Below are 20,810 nucleotides of genomic sequence, written 5' to 3' on the forward strand. Positions count from 1 at the left end.
TAGAAGTAACAGAATACTATCCTGATTTACGGCTCAGGTAACTATAGACTTGATAAAGGTGTGCCTGTGATCCTAAGGTAAGACGACTTTCTAGTATAACTTTTAGTCTTTATTTCTGTCTGTAAGTATTTTGGCAAAATCCCTACCTAGCTTTATTTGCAAGTCATGTTTATGATAAGTGAGAAGCACTTTGGATGCAAATGTATTCAGCATTCTTTGATTTCACCTTCTGGAATTGGGTGGCAGCGTGGCAAAGGGCTGGAGGTGATCTCACGCTTCTGGCAACTGCACTTAGCCTTTTAAAGATGTCATCAGCATCCTCCCACAGAACTCCTCGAGGTGGATTGGTATCGGTTTGTCTACCTGGCTGTTTGCAAATAGGAGTTGTCACGGGTAATTGGAAGCTCTCTGATTTCAGGTCTGTTAGCTGCAATACATGAATTAAGTACTTGCCCTGAAGTAACAGTGCAGAGTAACCCTCCATTCCATTTTAGTGTATTCCTGTCACACCCAGGAAGCTTTACAAAGCCTTTGGTGTCTTTAACTGGGAATCCTGTCAGGAACAAACTCATTTAACTTAGGTGAAGCAAGATGGGCAATTCCTAATGGACATGTATATTCATGTTAGCTTCAAAATTCATTGTAGCTCTTCTTAGAAAGGAGTTAACTTCATTACATTTGTCTTTACACTTTCTCAACCTTCTCTATGTGTAAAGTCCCAGAGGATTGATGCATTCAAGGCCATTTCCATAATCATTAGTGTTTATTAGCATCAAACTCAGGAGTTACTGCAGTGGTGTGACAGAATGTTTCTTGTAGATATACAGTTTGGGTTAGTTGGGTTTTTTACTTTGTTGCCCTGCTTGAACATTTGTCCCAACAAAAGCCTTTTTAGGTAGTTGAATGTTGTAGCTTCTGCAGTTACAGGGCAGCTCTGTGCCAGTCTAATCAGTGGGAAGACTCAGGTTTGTGTTTTTTCTGTGGAACCTGAAACGTTTCTAGAACTGAATAATTTAGGAAGAGTAAATGCAGCTGATGAAAAATTTAGATGAGATTCACCTGGAAAGCAAAGCTTTGTGCAGACAATGATTCAAATGTCAGACCTTAAATAATCCTGTGTATTAATAACTGATTTGTGTGTGCATAGCTCAGTGTTACTTAAGCTAAACTTAGCCTTTCCCCAGCTACATTGACACAGCTTAGGCATTTGAAAAGGAAAAATTCCTAAGGGATGCAACAGCGTTGACTGGCTCAGCAGCCAAGGAAGAGAGTGACCAAGTATGATTCAACAACAAAAAAGTTTGTGATTCAGCACTCCTTTGTGAATTTGAAGGCTGAACCTAAAACCCAAGACCTTATTCTAATGTCAGGGGAAGTGGTGCTGAGAGTGATGGTTATTTTAGTAGATAATCTGCCTTCTGAAAGGTCTGTGAGTGACTGTATTTCAGAAAAGGAGAGTTCAGAGGTTCTTCCTTATGTTTTCTTGATGTTCCAAATGGTGAAGTGTGGCTTGTGAAGTTGCTTTTTTACTGGGGTTTATGTTGTTTATGTCTCATTACCAAATGAAACTCTCTATTCACACAGAAGTTCTTAAACTGAAGCTTAAGAAAATTTCTTACCAGTATAAATGCAGCATTAGACCAGGGAAATTTTTCCTTCCTTTGTTGTCAGCTATAATGTTGTCAAGGATAAAACTGAGGAAACTACACAAGTGGTAGCATAGTCTCCAAGATTCTTCTGGCTTGTGTCCTTTGCTTCTGATGTTCTTGGCTGTTTTGCTCTTATTCCTTGTTTTCTCAACAGGCCCACATTTTCATTTCCTCTGAATCATACATCAGTAACTCTGACATCATACTTTTTATAGAAGTAACATATTCTAGACCCTTAATGGCACTGTGCACCTGCAAAAGTGTCCTTGCCTTGAGGTTGAATAGCTCAGGAGCACAATGCAGGGGAAGTAGAGGTCTACATCTTAAGTACTTTGAGGGTGTAGATCAGTCTCGCGGTTTCAAGTGCCATGGGATGTAGAGAGAGGGTAACTGAGAAGGAACTGGCTGTGATGAAGGCAACGTCTTTGAGCTGTTCCTGGATTATGTCACATTTCTTGCACTGCAGGCCAGCTTCTCCTTTGTTAGACAGTCTATGAAGTAACTTCTCTGGAAGCTTAGGTTACAGAGAGCAGTAACAAACATGTAAATCTGAATGCTCCATTCAGAACTCCTTGTGGCGTCAAGGCATGAGCTTTTCATTAAAGAAAACCAAAGAGCTGAGGTTACTTAGTCCAGCAGAATTTGTTGCGACCAAGAAAAGCATTGAAATGCGAATCGAAAGCTGAACAATTTTCAGGTAATTGGTTGTTGTCTGAAATATTGGGAAAAATTAACATTAATTATGCTCAACTAAAAGCAACTTAATATCCTTATGACAGGAGGTGAGACAAGGGTTGAGGCCTTTGCCTTACTTGTAATGCATCGTTAATTGTGGAAACTAGGGTGTGTCTGCAGCCTATTATCCTGCTGGAAATGCCTCCTTTTGCTAATTAAGGATCAGTAGCAGCTGAATATTTTTGAAATGGCTAAATGTTTTCAATTTGATCAGAGGAGGCTCTTTGGGAGTGGCCATTGGCCATGCTGGTATTCCAGCATGTTAGACTTCAAGGCCTTGTGGTGTTCCTACTTTTGCCTTCAAAATTACTCCACAAACAATGGGAGAAGCTTGAGTCTTTCAGTCTGAGGAATGTAGCACTGGCAATGTACATCAAAATGTGGAGAAATGGAATATTATAAAGTTCATCCTCAAAAATTTTGCAGTAATGGTAGCTCTCCCTTTTTAGCTTGGTTGTGATTCATTGGCTAAATATGTGGCTTTAAATGATGGCCTTATTTAAACCAAACAGATATCCTGTGCTGATTGGTGCTAAGTTCTCTTCTACAATGTTACTGTGTTAGTGGGTGGACAATGTTGGCTTTAATGCCTATTAAAAATTTCATTTGCTTAACAGAGATTTGAAAACAGAAAATGCCATCAAAATTACTGTGTGGAAGTGGAATGTTTGGGTTCCTATTTCTGTTAATGTCTGAGCAAAAAAATAAAGCTACAGCTTGCTGCTATATGATATAGCCTACATGTTGTATTTCTGTGCATTCCTTCTGCAGTACATTGAAGGAGTTACCTGAAATGTTGTCCTGCTCAGTGATTTGAGTGGCAAGGATAGTCAGTCTTCTAGTGAGGGACTGAACAGTCCAGCACTGTGTTCACTTGGATTGTTTGGTAAGCCCAGTGGCTTTTATTTATTTTATAAGCAAACACAGTTGCTAATTGCTAGGTAATATAAAAATAACTATGGCATTAGATTGTTGCCTTGTAAACTCATTCCTGTAGCTCTACTAACAAACTTGCAAAGAGTGGGGAAGAGGAAAGTAACAAAACCCTGGGAAGGGATTTTAGATTGGTTAGACTTGCTTGGAATTAGTAGACCTGTTGGAATTATCCTCCTAGCACACGGGGCTGAGTAAAAGTGGTCTCTGACAGGTACCTGATGGTTAAATTTGTCTAGCACTGCTTCAGATTTCCTTCTCTCCGATCTAATTTGAAATAAATACTATTAAATTGTGTATGTTGTACTGGGAGAGTAAGACCACTGCAAATCATATATCATTGTATCCTTTAGCACACCGATCCCATGCAACTGCTGCCCCACTCCTGCTCACTGCATTAATACAGTCTAATGTTTTGGATAAAGGGTTACAATCCAAAGCTTTGCATCTCTGAGTCTTTTTTTTCTCTTGGCTAGCTCTGTTTGCATCTGCTAAAGAGGGCTTGGGTAAAAAAGAATGCTTTGCCGTGTTCTGTAGGCACTGATGACTGGCCTTAGTAAATTTAAAGTACTGTGAAGATGTCTATTTGTGCTACAAATGGCTTGTGACAAGTCAAACATTTTAAGGAAAACAGGAAGAAGTCTGACTGTGAAGTCTAAAATTAGTTGATATGGACCTAGTGCCAGCTTCTGCCTCCTGCTTCTTAAATTCTCTAACACACATGCATTGGAAAGAGGCTTCTTAAGGAAGGATATTGAAAGAAACTGGAGTAACTTGACAGAATGTCCATCTACAGAAAGCACTCGACAGTGGTGTTAGGGTGTGTTCTGTGTGCTGACCAGGATGGTGTCTTTATTACCTTTCTCCTGTATTTTCTCTACAGATACTCTCTGCACCTAGACTCAGGCTTGTGCTTCCTTGATGAACCAAAGTACATTGATTCCAACTGCTTGATTTTATTAAATGGAGATCATAAAATTAAATAGAGATCATAAAATTAGGAGTTGTTGTAATCTTTTCAGAGCACTGCTGGCATAAATGAGAGGGTGGTACCTTATTAACTGCTCTAATTAAGAGGCACTTCTTAATTGAAGCATTGTTGGTGTCAGATAAGTTTTTGCAGTGTAGCTTCCTGCCGACATTTATGCCTAGTGCTAGCCTGAGTTTGTCTAGCTTTGAATTCCAGCTTCTGGGTTGTGTTACAGCTTTGTCCTCCAGACTGCTGATTGCTGCCAAGCACTAGTTCTCTGTGCAAGGACTTCACTGATAGCAGTCTGCTCTGTGCTTCTCATAGACAAAGCTTCTGGAGTATCTTGCTGTAAGGGGGTGTTTTCTAGAAGGTTTGCTGTTGATGCTCTTCTTATCTCAGCTTTTTAGTTGAATTTCAGACATGTTCTAGGTGCAGGATTGGTCACCTTCTCAGTGTAAGGACTATAGGTCTGCCTACCTAAATACTCATTTACTATTGTTGCATTCATTGTCATGGTGGTGTTATGTGAGAATACCAAGTTTAAATGATTACTTGCTGTGGTTTCCAGGCTTATTTCAGGGTGGCTCCCATTCCATCTCTCTGGTAAAAATTGTTTCATGGAAGCATTTGAAGCTGTGTCCATAAAATGAACCGAGCTGAAATCTGTTTACCGTTTGTTTTCTTGCTTCTGTGCTACTGAACTGTGTGGTTGATTTCACTTTCTGATTGCTTACTGCCGTGGGGGCAGTGTTATGCTGACTGCCCTGGTTGCTGCGCTTGAGACTGTGCCCTGAAATCATGTTTCAGCAAGTTCCTTCTCCTGTAGCATATCTTCCAAGTAATACCTATAGACTGATGAATGCCTGCTTGAGCTCCCATCGTGTTGTGTAACAACTGCATCATTTATAAATGTCATCCTCAGGATGAGAGGTCTCTCTTGTGCTGTTCTTTCAGTCGTACCCACCTGAGCAGGTATCACCAGCTGCTGCCTGCTATGCTTCGCCTGGGATTTGGCCCAGTAGCATGGAGGCTGACATCTGTGTTCCAGTTTCTTCCTTGGAAAGTGTGATCTAGGAGTCTTGGAGCAACATACCAGATACATCTTGGTAGCTGATGTGAGAAGAGGTTAAGAAGCATGTATTACAAGAGGCAGAAGTCAGCATTTAGCTTGAGCTTTTCTACATGGGCAGAAAGTTGGTGCCACATTTCCGAGGGTGCTGTTTTGGCGAAACTGCTCACTGAAGAGACTTCCTCTGTCACACCAGACTGTGTGTTTGAAACTAATTGCTGGGGGAGAAAAGGAAGTCTGTATAGGACTGTCTCCCCTGAACTGGCTACTTAACTAGAGAGGAAAATGGTCACTGCTGTTCTTCTTTTCCTGTCTGTGCTCCAGATTTATCTTCCCCACATGCAGAGTCTGCTGTAGATTCTGCTGTACGTTAAGGTGTTTGAGCTTTTGCAGGTTAAGAATGCTTTACACTTGTGTAACTATTTGAGAGGTACTTCAGACTTATTAGCTCCTGACAGTGATTAGTACAGGAAATGAAGAGGTGAGCTTGAACTCCCTGGACCATCTTTCTGTGTGAGCTCACCTTGATGAACGAAGAGTGAAGTTTAGCAGGAGCAGGGGAAAAATTCTGGGAGGGATCATCCTGCTTCACTAGAGATGTGCTGTGGTTTGTCTCCCTGCTGGTGGCTTGCTCAGCTTTCCTTTTGATGAGTAGCCACTAAAAATGATCCAGCTTGCACAACAGTGTCTTTTGTAAGCTCAGAGTCCCCTTAAAGCACAACTCTCTGCTCTGGAGGCCGTCTATGGAGTGATTCATTCCTTGCAGTGGAAGTGGTAGCTGAATGCTTCCAGCTCCGGGTTTTAATTTGAAATGATTACTCTCAGTGGCCTTATGCAAGTTCCTGTGCAGTTGTTCAGTGGTGAAGAGCAACTTCTCTGGCACTTCCCTGCTTTTTTTCTCTGTAATACATTCAGCATGTAAGTATATAATTAGAGCGCTTTGTTCTTGAAACAAAAGAAGGTGCTTCATTATCCTTCTCCTTTCACTGCTCATCAATAAGCTTATTAAACTGCTGAACTAAAGCAGAATAAACAAACCTAGTCCTGATAGTCTGAACATACTGAACTGCAGTGGAGAGAATATTCACCAGCACAAGTACTGTTGTTACTAAGTCTAGAGGCTTTTAACTTTGCAGTCAGGGGGAAGTTGACTTCCATGAGGTTGATGTTAGGTTGCTGGCCTGCGGCAGGGGTGAAAGAAGGAAAAAGATTTTTAGAGTCTCATGCATGAGCTTCCTGAAATCCAGTGAGATAGGAGTCACTGTGATGGGTACAAAGGTTTGTGAGTGAAGTGAGTTATTTGTGGTCTTGGTAGCGGAACTGAAAAGTGACTGCACTGAGACTGATTTGATTATGGCCTAAAATGGAAGATCAAAGGCATGTTGAAATGCTTCTGTAGCGAGGATGTCTCTCTGAAGTGCAGTGAGCAGTCTCTTGTCTGGATAGATGATGTGTGTTCAAGAAATCAGGGTGGTGTGCAGGGCTAAGGGGAGCTGATGGCAGGAGGGGCACTGGGGGTGAGTGCTGTACTCATTCTGCAACCTTCATGAAGAGAGGTCAGCTGAGGGAAACAAAAATAATGTGGATCTCAGTGTCAGAACCATCTTCCTCTTTGCAGCTCTGCACTGCTCTGCTGTAGTTCATGGCTGCTCTAAACTCTTGCTGGTGATTTAAGGAGAAGAGATCAAAATCTGTTTCTACCTCAAGCTGCTCATGCAGCTTGGGTGTTTATGTAGGAGGATGAAGAAATGTTTGTGTGGCTGTGCAGTGAAACAGTTAAAGGAATGATCTGGGTTAAAACTAATCTGAGAAAACAAGGCATTTTTAGTGTAGGGATTTATCCCTGTTCAGTTCACTTTGTGGCTGTGCAAGTGCTTGTGCTGCTGGAAGAGGAATGGATAGCAGAGGAACAGAGTAGTGAAAAGAGGATAGATAATGTGGCAGCTCCCCACTGTATGAGATAGGCTGAGTGCATTTGTTCTTCGGTAGTTAGGCTTTTAAGAACCACTCTCATTCTCAGAAAAATAAACCCATGCCCTAGTACATCCCACACATTGGTATTTAACACCTGACTTCTTTCTTCTTTCTTTTTTCAGACAATGGGCACTGCATATTAAGCAGGGGTGAAGACTGAAGCCCATTTGGGGACAGAATGAGTTTGAAAGATGCTGATGGTGCAGTTTGCCAGGCAAAGGCAGCCTATAATCTTCATATTTACCCCCAGCTCTCAACAGAAAGTGCTCCCTGTTGCAAAGTTACAGCAACCAAGGACAGCACCTCCTCAGATGTCATCAAGGATGTAATTAGTATCTTAAACTTGGATGTCTCAAAACATTATGTGCTTGTGGAAGTGAAAGAATCGGGTGGTGAAGAATGGGTGCTTGATATAAACGATTCACCTGTGCATAGAGTTTTGCTTTGGCCTCGCCGTGCTCAGGACGAGCATCCACAGCAGGATGGGTACTATTTTCTCTTGCAAGAAAGAAACACTGATGGGACCATCAAGTACGTCCAGATGCAGCTGCTTTCCAAGGAGACGGACGCACGGCGGTTGGTGGAAAGGGGCTTTCTTCCCTGGCATCAGGAGGACTTCGATGACTTGTGCAATCTCCCCAACTTAACAGAGACAACTCTCCTGGAGAATCTCAAATGCCGCTTTCTGAAACACAGGATTTACACTTATGCAGGAAGTATTCTCATTGCAATTAACCCCTTCAAGTTCCTGCCCATCTATAATCCCAAGTACGTCAAGATGTATGAGAATCATCAGCTGGGGAAGCTGGAGCCTCATATTTTTGCCATAGCTGACGTGGCTTATCACACGATGCTGAAGAAGCGCGTTAACCAGTGCATCGTGATTTCGGGGGAGAGCGGGTCTGGGAAAACTCAAAGCACAAACTTCTTAATTCACTGCCTCACAGCACTGAGCCAGAAAGGGTACGCAAGTGGTGTGGAGAGAACTATTCTAGGAGCAGGACCAGTTCTGGAGGTAAATTTATGCTAAAATTGCCTTCCGTGGAAATGCTTTTGTGAAAATTTTCAACTGCTGTTGGAATCCTGCTCTTGAGTCACCTCCATGGCTTGGGCTGTGCTGGTGTTTGGCTGTCTTGTTCGACTGCTTCTAATTGTGTTTCCTTAATTCATCTTTCCGTTCAGCTGACTTCCTGTTGCTTTTAATTGATGTTTGAGTTAACTTTCCACCACTGCACACGAGTTCTGGGATAGAGGTTACCTGTGTTAGCCATCAGAAAGTCTTGATGGCATTTGAATCGGATTGTAAGCATATTGTTCTACTGAAACATGAACAGCTCTGTGGGTACCAGCGTGTCCTGCTTCAGGGAGCTATTCTTTTCTAGAATTGTTTGCTCTGAAGAGAGCAACATTTTTAGTTAGGGAGAAAGTGTGAGGTGGTTTTGGCTTTCACTGCTAGAGCATTTCCAACAGTGGGGAGGAGTGGGTACAGCTGGCCTTGCTTAGATAACAGCAGGACAGACTTACACCGATCTTTTAGACTTCCGCCTCTCCCTTTTACTCTCTCATCTGAAAGGAAAAGCTGAAAGCTTGGATGGATGTAATGGTCACCCATGGCAGAATCTTCTACAGCAAGGAGGTGGAATGTAGCCACTGGAATTTTAGGCTTAAATATTCTCAAGTGTAGCAACACTTCATTTAAAAAAAGTAATAAGCTATTTTAAATGCTTTCAGACAAGATGTGAAAAAGCAGGGAAATGGAACTTTCAAAAGTGCTCCACTTGTGATCATGGAAAGCTTTTCTGTAAAGAATGAGGAATCTACACAAGTTCTTTTTTTGCGTTGCTCTCTGCTGCCTGAAAGAAGAAGTAGAATAGTTTGAGGTTTGTTGGTTGCTGGAGTTCAAGCTTGCAGTTCTAAACAGAAAACAGGAAGGGGTCACTGTGGAAAGCGCTGTTTGATCAGCTGATCTTGTGTTGCTGCTAGAATTAACTGTTTCAGAGCCTGACCTACCAGATGTGTACAGCTGTGTCTGACCAGGTAGAGATGTAAGATCTTGTGCTGTGGCCTGTCCACTGAGTGGGAAAGGTGCATTTTCCTAGCTTCAAAACTAAAATTAAACATGTTTCTGGAAGAACAGACAGATGTTGTCTGTGTCAGGGAAAGCTCATGAAGAGACATTTGTGAGCTGCAGTAAGATGGGCTGTCATCAGTGCTGCAACTTCTTCAAACTTCCAGTGGGCATTTGGTGATGCCACTTCATGAGGAAATGACCTTGGGAGGTAGAAACACAATGACCAATTTAAAGCTCAGCTTGCGTACTTGCCAGGTGGATTCTGGTGTGGCTGTTGGAGTCCATATTGTCTGAAATGTGAGGCTTTTCTCTCAAATCCTTAGGAACTTCTCTGCTCACATAACTCCAGTGCATATCAAAAAGTGGTGCTGTGGTATGCCTGGAACACAGAGAATTCAGCTCAAGGTCCCCTACTTTGGGTCCAGCAGAACAGGTTCAGTGCACACAGAAGCTTCCACGTTCCCAGCTTGGCTGTGTTTGTGCAGTTCCAGGCACTGAAAGTTGTTCAGAAGAGCATTGCAGTTGGAGCTTGATCTCGGGGAGCAATGTAGAAGCTTCCTTTGCTTTGTGGAAGTTAAACTTTGCTTATTAGAGTTGGTCACTTCCAAATCCAACTGTGGTGACTCATTTGGGTTTTTACTTAAGGGAACTGAGGTGCTACTGGGGAATTTTTCTTGAATGGATGTTTCAGGGTTTTTTTGCATCAGCAGTTCTGTAGCATGTCTGAACTGTTTGAAATGTTCTGTTTCATGAGGAGTCAAATCTTCCAGATTAAAGATCAACATGTAGCCTGGACTAAAGTCTGTCTCCCCAGCTCTTCTGATGTACAAGTTGTTTGCATTTTCACTCAGAACTTCCTCTTTCTAGTGACCTCTCATTTTCCTGACACCTAAGTGGTGTGTTTATGGGCTGACCTGTGAAAATGCAGGGACATACAGCAAGCGTTCCTAGCGCAGAGCTGAGCACACTTGGTGTGTTAAGGAGAGGGATTTACAGTTCTATCACCACATACTTAGTGCACTTGGAAATGTGTCTTACCAAATCCTGATTTTGGATTGGCCAGCTAATCTCTGTTCAAAGCTGTAAGTGGTTTGCAGGTAAACTCTTGTTAATGTTTTGGCTCCCAGCTCACAATTTCTAGACTTTGAAGAATACAGTTTAACCCTTACCATGAAAGGAGATTTGACCTTAAATGTTGCTTGATATTAACACCTCAAACATCTGAGAAGTGGAGTACAGGATACTGAGAGAGCTTGGTTAAAAATTAAGTACAGAACTAGCACAACTGCTGTCAGATGACCTAGTGAAAGGAAAGATGGTCATGGGTTAGTCTCTGAGCCTCAGATACTTCTTCCTCAATCTCAGCATCAGAGTCGCAGCTGTTTGTGCTGTTCTTGCTGGGGATCTGATAAGTGGAGGTAGCTTGAACTGCTTCTGGTTGCCTTTGGCACTGCTTGCAGCTTTCCAGAGAAAAAGAATCTGAAAGGCTGGCTGCTCCCATGCCACAAGGATGCTTCAGCATGGCCTGAAGCTGTTTTCTGATGGCTTTTAATAGTTCATGAGACATAGTTGCCTTAGGCGGAACTTTCTGGGTTCCAGTTTGTGCCTGTCCCCTTGTCCTGTCACTGGGCACCATGGAGTCTGGCCCCATCCTCTTACCCCCCAGCCTTCAGCTCTTGCTGAGCATTGCTCAGATCCCCTTTGGGGCTGCGCTTCTCCAGTCTCAACAGCCCCTGAGTTAACAGCCTTTGCTCCTCACAGAGTGCCCCCCAGGCCCCTCAACATCTTTGTAGCTTCCATAGGCCTTTCTCCAATAGTTCCCTGTCTCTCTTGAGCTGGGCCACCATACTCCTAATATGGCCTCAGATGCCAGATGTGGCCTCAATAACCCTGTAGGATTTGCTCTTAGATTTGTGTTTTTATCAGTTTCTCCAGGCTAATGTGCGTCACCTCCAGTGAAGAGCAGTTCCTTCAAAACTGTAGGAAGATGAAGATAGGCTCTGGTTTAAGATGCTTCTGACTTTTTCATTCTCTTACTAGGTTTAGTGATTGAAGTACAGTTCCCAGTTTTGCCTCCTTCTGTTCACTGTTAAATTCAGTTGCCTTACAATTGAAATCCTATGAAGGAATTTACTTTTGGGAGCTATTATTTGGGTAGCATTTGGAATAGCAAATCAAACCTCTGTTTCTTTTATAGAGTCTTGAACCAGATAATTAAACCTTTCCATACATAAGAAGTTTCCATGAATTCTGTATTTTCCTTTCATCAAGGAAAAATGTCTTAAAGCACATTTCACATGTAAAATGTGCAGTGTGCATCTAAGACTCTGAACTTATTTTTGAGACCGAAGGTAACTTCTCAATTCTTCACGCCAGTTAATGTAGTAAAGTAGAAGAAAATTGAGCAAGTGGGTGTGAGCATGTGGCAAGGGATGTAGTGAGAGGGAGTTGGAGCCTCCTTCTGGCAGCAAAGCTCCTGTCAGCTTGCTTATGTGTTGTTAAAGGGCAACCCTGAGTGTCTGCGTTTACAACAGAATTGATTTGCTTAGTCTGCTGCAAGTTCACTTCTCCCAGTAATGGAAGCCAAGGAGGGATGGGAGAGATGGACATCCTGGAGCTGTCAGAACTTTGGTTTTGGAAAGCTTATCTTGCTTCCATTTGGGTCAGTTCTGGAAGATTTCTGAATGGCATTGAACCATTCTTTGAGAGGAAGTAAGGCCCAAATGAAATGGGAAGTCCAATAGGAAGCATTCACAAAGTGAGCTTCTGAAGAAGGCAGCTGTAAATCCAAAGTCAGTCATATGGGCAGCATGGCCCAGGGAGGTTTTCTACAACTTGGTGTTTTTTAAAGAGCTTGTTAAATTTCACTGCAGAAAGCAAACTCTTCTGCTTTACCCTTCTATGGAGAACAGAGAAAAGCAGTTTGCTATCAGCTCTGTGTCCTTTATTACAGCCCTATTGTGCTTGTGAGTCTGTTGTAAGATGGGCTTATGCAGAGCGGTGCTTCCACTCTGGGTTTTGTTTGTGTTTGCTGTCAAGGCCTGCATATATATTTAGTGGGTGTAGATGTTCTATTCAAGAGAAAGTAGTTGTTTGCAGGCTATTAGCTGCATTATCTGCATGTGTTTGTTTTAAGAATCATAGAAGAATAAATGAACTTTCCTTTTCCATCTGATTTGCTGTTCCAGTTTTTCTGGTAGAAGTATGTACTTTTGCCTGCTGCACGCACCTCTGGGCAAAAACATCTCACCTTGTCCTTTTTCAGCCTTACCCATGGGAGCTTAGGCATCCCCAGGACATCACACAGCAGAGCTGTGAGATCAGCCTCAACACTGCAGCTTCTGCCTTGATGAGTGGGTATTTTGCAGCATGTTTGTGAAGGGCATGACTAAACTGAGTTCCACTGAAGCTGTGTTTCCTCTTCCAGAGTAGCTCGGGTCTTTGGTGTCATTGGCACTGGAAGAGGCTGCTCTCTGCAGTGGGGCTTCTGCCATGGGTTGCAGTGGTTTGCACAGAAACTCTGATAGCTTTTGCAGATTTGGGGAATTCCTGTGAGAGAAATGTAGTTGTGTTCCTGAGGCAGATGGGAGGAGCATGTGCAGTGTTTGGGGGTTTATTTTCTAGAAAATAAGATTATTTGGCATTTTTCCCAATCTTTCTAAAGCTGTCACTGTTTGCAGTTCTGTGGAGCAGACTCCAGCTTATGCCTTTTGCATTCCAAGGTGAGAGGATGGTTTGGATGACTTCCTGACTCCCGGAATAGCCATCCCAGCTCTGATTCCTGCTGGCCTTGGTCTTCTATTTTTGACTTGCCCTCTCTCTGTAGCTGGTGTGCTACTATGCAGGGATCTTGGTTTAGCTTTTGGGTTTTATCTGTCTGCTCATGAGCTCACCAGGGAGAGCAACAAATAGGTTTGGTTATATAAATGTGTGTTTCTCTTTAGCTGAAATTGTTTCTTATCCCCTCATGTTTTCTGAAGTTTAGTGAAGCCTTGGTGGCTCTCTGGAATGGCAAACCAGGGAGGTGTTGAACTTGAACTGTGTAGAGTACCTGGCTAGAATTGCCAGTGGAAGATGTTGTCCCTTCAGAGCAATGGCTGAGTAATATGGGAGCTTAATTGATCTTTTTAGTCCCTTGGTGTAGGATAAAGAGATGTAACCACTAAACATCAAAACATTTAACACTTCCCATTTTTGCACTTTTCTGATTTTTAAGCAGGAATCTAATTTCTCATATGCTTGATTTGTCAAAGTGTATTGAAGAATGTAGTAGCAGTGATTAAACTTTAAATGCCACCCAGAATAGATTCCTCACCCAAAAATGTTCAGCAGCTTGGAATGTTCTTTGGAAGTTGTAGATGTTAAAGGCCCTTCATGAGAAAGCCATTCAGCACAGGAAAGCTTCCCTAAAAACTGATAATATTAGATCAGCTTGTAAGAATTTGCTGTATGCTTTGACTAAATACCAGACACATGAGATCATAAGAGCCTTTAGTCTTAAAGTGGATTCATTGCCTACATGAATAATCACAAGAAAAGTTTTTCAGGAAGCTTGGGTTGTGGGATTTCTTAACTCTGTCATGTCAAAATATTTGTTATTAAAAACATCACCTGGCCAGACTGGCTGTACTCTGCTTTGGCTTCTGGAGTGTAACTGGTAACTTAGCTGGTCACTTAAGTTGGGGAGCTTGACAAAAAGAAGCTTTTTGGGGTTGAATCTGCAAGTCTGCCATTGTGCAGCCTGGCAGAGTTCACTCCACTGCTGACGAGAAGTTGAATGGTGTCCTTCAGAGAGCCACAGCTGAAGCACTGTGAGTGAGAGAGGAACAGAGGCTTGATTTACCAAGCAGTTTGCTGTGCTGGTGTTGCTGGACTTCCACTTTTGGTTTGCTGTTTGTTTTACAGTTTGCATGAAATCCAGGCCAGTTCCTTACACTTACCAAAGGTTCATAACCTGTTCATCTGCAGAGGGGTGTCACTGCTCACTGGGACCAATCTGGAGTGGGGATGCTGTCTGCATGGTAATACAGGTAGTGTGATGGCTAGAAATGAGAAGGTTGAACTCCACCTCAGTCTTGTGCAAAAGTTGCAAGGCACAAGTCCAGGGATGTCCCTGGCCCTGTGCAGACATGGCACACTTGGTGACATGGTTTAAGTGGCTGTGGTGGTCTTAGATTGATGGTTGGACTCGATAATTTTAGAGGTCTTTTCCAGCTGAAGCAATCCAATGTTTCTAAGCCCTCTCTCTGGAAACCTGTTGACTCTTCTGAAGCTACAGCAGAATCACTGTGTGGATTTTCACCCTACAGAGGAAAAGCTCCATTGGCTTGTTCCTTCACGTCAGGGGTAGCAGTTGTCTGAAAAATTGTGGATGTTCTCCTAGGCTGAGAAGTTTTGGGGATTCTCTGAACTCTAGAAAGCTGACAGTAGAAATCCATTTGTAAAAGAGCTTTGAGGAGCTCTTTTGGAAACAGTGACGCAGGTGTCACACTTCAGGGCAGTTGTAGCCCTTAAGGGATTTGGGGTTAAAGAACAGAACAAAAAAAATAAAACCCAAACCAGAACAACAGCAAAAGAGAGGAGAAGGGAAGAGTTCCAGTGTAGGACACAACTGTCCTGAGTCTCCGCAAGAACATAGACTATGGTGAGGCAGTTCGTGCCTCTCGTGCGCAGCACAGACATGTCCATCGCTCTGTGGATGCGTGTCTGTGGAGGAGGAGGCTGGCACTTCATGGGTGTCTGTGTTCAGGGGGTGGATTTTTGCACAGACCTTTGGAGCTTTCAGAGGACATATCTGCAGCAGGAATTGCTGCCGCTGGGCTACACTGAGCTGTGCTTCCAAGCAGTTCCAGTTTGCACAGGCTGTTCTTTGTGCTGCGTTGTCTCCTGCACCTTAGGAGGGTGGCAAGTTTGTTACCCTGACAAGGTGTGGTTAAGAGTTGGTGAAGATGTTCCCAGTAACCATTTCTACTGGATCTAGATGCAGAAGGCCTTTTCATAGCTCTGAAGTGGGGCTCAATGCTGAGGATGTTTTTTGTTGTGTCTACTGGCAACTAGCAGAGGGCGTTAGAAGGAGCACCCTTAGGATTTGTCCCAGTCCTGTTTTTTCCCTTTTCCTAACACCTTGTAATGAAACTGCATCAGAGTTAGCTGACCAAGGACTACAGCATGGTTCTAAAAAGCAGTTTCTCTCTTTATCTCACTCCTGTTTTTTAAATGCAAACCTTTGAAAATGTGTGGGGTGACTACAAACCAGACCTTGATGTTTGTTGTGAACTGTTGGAGCATGAACAGAACATTAGTGGACAGGACATAGTTTGTGGCTTCCCTCTGGAAGAGGCAATTTCACAGTAATTGTGCTGTCACCTTCCTACTGCATATCCTCTCTAAGGTCATAATTATTAATAATTGAGGCTAATTTGCACTCTCTAGCTGTGATTACCTTTCCTGTACTCTTAGAAATATCTGAATATATCATTCTCTTCCCTCGGTCTCTCAAATATTGTTGCATGGGACAGTTGTGGAATTAATGTGGCTGAGTCAGGAATGTATAGAAAAATAGAGTTCTTTTCTTTTCCTGAAAACCCACCCCCAAAACTATATACAGAATTAATTTTGCTTTAATTAGCAGATTCAGTTAGATTGAGAAGATCTACAAGGATACCATAGGTAAATTTGACTGTTTTGGAAGTCAGAAGTTGGAAAAGGCTAAGCTACTAAATATAGCATTCCCCACTGTTAATCAGGCTGAGCCAGAAGTTTACTCACAGGTGAGTCAGGCTGGCTGAGAGAAAGGGAGGTCCAGATGCTTGTCTGCTGTCTGAGGCTCGTTAAGGCCTATCAAGCCTGCATAAAGGGGGTGCTTATGGTGGGAAGGCATCCAAAGCAGGGACGGTTCTGTCCCTCAGGAGCTTGTCCTTCAGAGCGCCAGGGGACTCTTTCTGCAGTAACTATCCAGGCGGGGGAGAACTCTAAGGCAGGCACCCCAAGGCGGCAAGTACCCAAATATCTATGCTCTTCCTAGGCAAAGAGTTGAGTTACCACTTCCTAGGCGTGAAGAGCACAGCAATCCCCAGCCTGACATCTGCATGGGTCACCCCTCGTGCTGGAAGGGCCTTTTGCTCCCCCACTTCATGCCTGCAGGGCAGGTTTTTCACGCCTTTTTCTCTCCCATTCAAACCACAGAGGGAGTGGGATTTTGGGGTATACCTGACTCCTGGAGGAAGAGTGAATGGATGTAGGTCTGTGAGGAGCAGTGTGGCCTTCCTAAGCAGCCTTTCTGGGATTTGTATGCTGCCATTTCCACAGTGCAGGTTAGCAGGAAGCTGAGCAATGAGCAGCTCCACATTGGCATATTTTGTTTAATTGAAAATTAACTTGTTTTGCTTTATTACAGGCATTTGGAAATGCAAAAACAGCACACAACAATAACTCCAGTCGCTTTGGAAAGTTCATTCAAGTCAACTATTTAGAGAATGGTATTGTCCGAGGGTGAGTACGGCAGGAGGCTCTGCTGAGGCTGAGCTCTTTGCTTTCAGGAGCTGCTGAAGAATCTCTGTGCAAAATGCTGCCTTGCTGTGGCTCTTCTCATGTGAGAGCAGATTGGGCTGAGGAGTGCTCGAGATTCTGTGATTCTTACCTGGTATTGGCAATTTGTGTGCAAATAGCTGTGCAGTTACCTGTCTAATGTCATGCCATAAAATAAACTCTTTCAGATATTGCTTTGTAAAATGCCCCTTCAGTTTTTGACGCTGGCATCCACAGAATGCCCAGAGGGTCAGGATGGAGCTGTGCTGGGTCAGGTGCACAGTGCTGGTGAGGAGCTCTGCCTGAAGCTTCTTACCCTGCAGCTCAGCGACCACAGCCGGGTGCTCCAGTGCCTGTCCTTTGGCTCCCCTTGGTGTTGGCAGTGTACAAAATGGCAATAGCCCAGGTGCCTGGGAACTCTGTGCTGCATTTGCTTTGAGTGTTGCTCTGAAAGAAATTGGCATTGTTTCAGATGAACCCCCACTAGCTCAGGCCTTTGGTGCAGTTTCAATACGTTTGTTGTGTCTTCAGCTTGAGAAAAAGCTTGAGCTTTGGCCTTGCTCTCTCTATCCTGTGTCAAGGAGTTTAGGTTATCACTGAGGAGATTTCTTTATCAGGCTGTAAGGGCTCGCTGGCTGTCTGGCTTCCATTTCAGTCTGACTTGTAGACTGGCATAAAAGTACAGCAGGTTTGTTAGGGTGGGAAGCAGACTGCTATCCAGGATGTTTTGGAGGTCTTAGTCTTTATGTTCCTGTTAATCTCAGAGCAGATATTGTTAGCACTCTGCTTATCTTGTTTCTGCTTGCAGTTTTTCACCAGCACTTTTTCTCACTTCATCTGCCTTTCTCCAGTTGTCCGCTTGGAGCAAGCACTGCAGATAGGTGTTTCTTAGGCCCAGTTAGAACTTCTGCATGCGTTATATTGTTACTTCAGGTTTAACACAGTGTCTAGCTGCTCTTTTATGTACTGTAGTGCAGCTTTCATTATTTGAACTCTCTTGACAGTTGCTGTCTGTTTTGTGAGGTCATCTCTTTGACCACAGGCTTTTCTTTGTTGTTTTTCTGTGCTTTAGGGCTGTCGTTGAAAAATACCTGCTTGAAAAGTCTCGCCTGGTTTCTCAAGAAAAGGATGAAAGGTAGGAGATGAATGCCATTTTACTAACACCATTAAAATCACTGCAAGGGTTTAAGAGCATCTGAAGTATACAGATGCTCTTTGTGAGAGAGCAATGTGCTGCCTTCACAGGAACTACCATGTCTTTTATTACTTGCTACTGGGAGTCACTGAGGAGGAACGTAAAGAATTTCACCTCAAGCAACCAGAAGATTATTTCTACCTCAATCAGGTAACGTGACAGAAATTTATCAGTGCATGGGCAAGTGTTGTCTGTCTGCTGGGTTAAAGATCAAATATTCTTGTTTTCTTCCTATGCTGGGGCTTCATCCTTTGCCTTTAATTGTGGATCTCTCTTTACAGCATAACTTGAAAATCGAAGATGGGGAAGATCTCCGACATGACTTTGAAAGACTAAAACAAGCCATGGAGATGGTTGGCTTTCTTTCAGCCACAAAGACCCAGTAAGCAAAACCCTCTGAGCTTTCAGAAAATCTATTAAGCTTGTGTAACTGATAGCTAGTTAAGCTTCATGACTCTCTGTGTGCTGGGATCACATTTAATCCAGGAGACAGCAAGGAGAGCTGAGTGAGGGCTTGAAGTAGAGTTAAGTCTACTGACCTCTTCTAATGAACTCACAAAATAAATTTTTTTTCCTTAGGATTTTTTCAGTACTTTCAGCTATTCTGTATTTGGGCAATGTTACATACAAGAAGAAGGCTACAGGTCGTGATGAAGGGTTGGAAGTGGGACCCCCTGAAGTGTTGGACATTCTTTCCCAGCTTCTGAAAGTAGAGTATTTCTCTTTGGCTCTAAAGTCTGATGCACCTCTTGCTCTGCCTCAGCATCTTACCTGAGTATCTTGTTGCCTAGTTAGCTGTATCTAGGTCTGAATTATGTGATTTGTGGGAGGGAAGTGGGTGAAACTGGTGAAGTTATTTGGGTTAGGGTTGTAATATAAGAGTTCGTTTACTTGCTTAATTGTAGAGCTGAGTAGGAATAAATTTAGTGGAGGCATTCTTCAGCATCACAGGGGATTATCTGAACGAGTCTAGGACAAGAATCACCTAAAGAAGCTGAAGGATTGTAAGGCTCTCGCTGAATGGGGATTGTAGCTGTTGTCAGAGAGCCTGGGCTTCTCCTAGCAGGTTTTCTGTTCGTTGCTGTATTGTGTTACTGTGTGAGGAGTGTGAGAGTGACTGATTCTTCTTCTTGCTTGTTTGGAAGGTTAAACGAGAAATTCTAGTAGAAGTGCTAACAAAAAGAAAAACTGTGACTGCTAACGACAAGCTCATCTTGCCGTACAGCCTCAGCGAGGTGAGCCGGGAACGCCCGCAGGGGGCCTGAAATCCCTGCCCCTTGCTCCTCTGTGCTGCAGCAGCTGCTGCAGTTTGCTCTCGCCTTGAGCGGGAGGCATGGGCATGAAAGGGAAATGCTGGGTTTGCACCTCAGGTTGGTAACCTTTGGGTGGCACTGCTGTCAGCCAGACAGGGGGAGGTTAAACAAAGCTCTGAAGATGGTTTGATCTGCAGGCAATAACAGCTCGTGATTCCATGGCCAAGTCCCTGTACAGTGCTCTGTTTGACTGGATCGTTCTGCGCATCAACCATGCGCTCCTCAACAAGAAGGACATGGAGGAGTCTGTTACGGTGAGCTGCTCTCCAGAGCAAGTCTTAGAATCATAGAGGAGTTCAGCTGGAAAAGCCCTTTCAGAGCATCCAGCTCAATCCTTCTCTAACTTTACCAAGCCTAGGGCTAAACCATCACCCTCAGCACCACATCTCTGCAGCTTAGAAGCCTCCAGGCATGGGGACTCAGACATCTCCCTGGGCAGCCTGGTCCAGTCTTTGAGAACCCTTCCAGTGAAGAAGTTTCTTCTTACGTCCAATCTAAACCTCCTCTGGGGCAATTAGAGACCATTTTCTCTCATCACTTGTTACTAGGGAGAAGAGCCCAACCCCCACCGGGCTCCAATCTCCTTTCAGGGAGTTATAGAGAGCCAGGAGGTCTGCTCTCAGCCTCCTTTCTACCAGGCCAAACACCCCCAGTTCCCTCAGCTGCTCCTCACCACCCCTGTTCTCCAGACCCTTCACCGGCTTCTTTGTCCTTAACCACCTTTCTTTGTGGACAGTTGTGTGTGTAGAGCTGGCATAAATTTTGCTTCTTCTGAAGCCTGTAGTAAACTTCTTGGTAATATTTAATCATCTCCATTTTCACAGTGGGCTGAACTGCTCTGTGCTCAAACCATGTAGGTGCCTGCTGTAGTGCTGGCTGCAGGGGTTACTGCTGTCAGTTAAGAGAGGTTGTTTAACTAGATTTCTGTATCTTTTAGTGTCTGTCCATTGGTGTTCTTGATATTTTTGGATTTGAAGACTTTGAAACCAACAGTTTTGAACAGTTCTGTATAAATTATGCAAATGAGCAGCTTCAGTATTATTTCAATCAACATATTTTCAAATTGGAACAGGTAAGACATGGGAGTTGCTGAAACAGGCTTGTTTTTTTTAGCTCAAGTGCTTCTATGCTGTGCAAACATGCTCACTGCTCTTCAAAACCCCATGGCATGAGTTTTGTAATTGCTTGAATATATCTCTAAAAGTCTTACTTTTTAATCTCTTCATTACTGCTTGTTGTTCTTTGAAGGTTGCAGCTTTCAGTGCTCTACATGCACTGGTGGGAGCAGAGTCTTGTGTTAAGTTTCTGCTTGATTTCAAGTAACTAAGAAGACATTTAGGCAATCCCAGACAAAATTCCTTTTGAGATTGCAAG

The 20,810-nt window shown here is 43.4% G+C and overlaps 1 protein-coding gene across 8 annotated transcripts in view; it reads left to right on the forward strand.

The window, feature by feature from the left end:
• MYO9B (myosin IXB) overlaps positions 1–20,810 on the forward strand; it is a 48,076-nt gene that overhangs the window by 1,022 nt on the left and 26,244 nt on the right. For 7 of the 8 annotated variants that reach the window (XM_064174733.1, XM_064174740.1, XM_064174739.1 and 4 more), the window contains exons 2-10: positions 7,453–8,345; positions 16,798–16,892; positions 18,001–18,063; positions 18,174–18,273; positions 18,405–18,505; positions 18,703–18,832; positions 19,269–19,358; positions 19,574–19,690; positions 20,374–20,508. In XM_064174733.1, the coding sequence (XP_064030803.1) occupies positions 7,509–8,345; positions 16,798–16,892; positions 18,001–18,063; positions 18,174–18,273; positions 18,405–18,505; positions 18,703–18,832; positions 19,269–19,358; positions 19,574–19,690; positions 20,374–20,508 (1,668 nt within the window). In that variant the 5' untranslated portion in view covers positions 7,453–7,508. Of the gene's footprint in view, positions 1–3,251; positions 3,271–7,452; positions 8,346–16,797; positions 16,893–18,000; positions 18,064–18,173; positions 18,274–18,404; positions 18,506–18,702; positions 18,833–19,268; positions 19,359–19,573; positions 19,691–20,373; positions 20,509–20,810 lie in introns of those variants that run through there. The other variant, XM_064174734.1, reaches the window with a different exon arrangement.

The sequence above is a fragment of the Pogoniulus pusillus genome, chromosome 41 (genome assembly GCF_015220805.1).
Source record: "Pogoniulus pusillus isolate bPogPus1 chromosome 41, bPogPus1.pri, whole genome shotgun sequence".
Taxonomy (NCBI): domain Eukaryota; kingdom Metazoa; phylum Chordata; class Aves; order Piciformes; family Lybiidae; genus Pogoniulus; species Pogoniulus pusillus.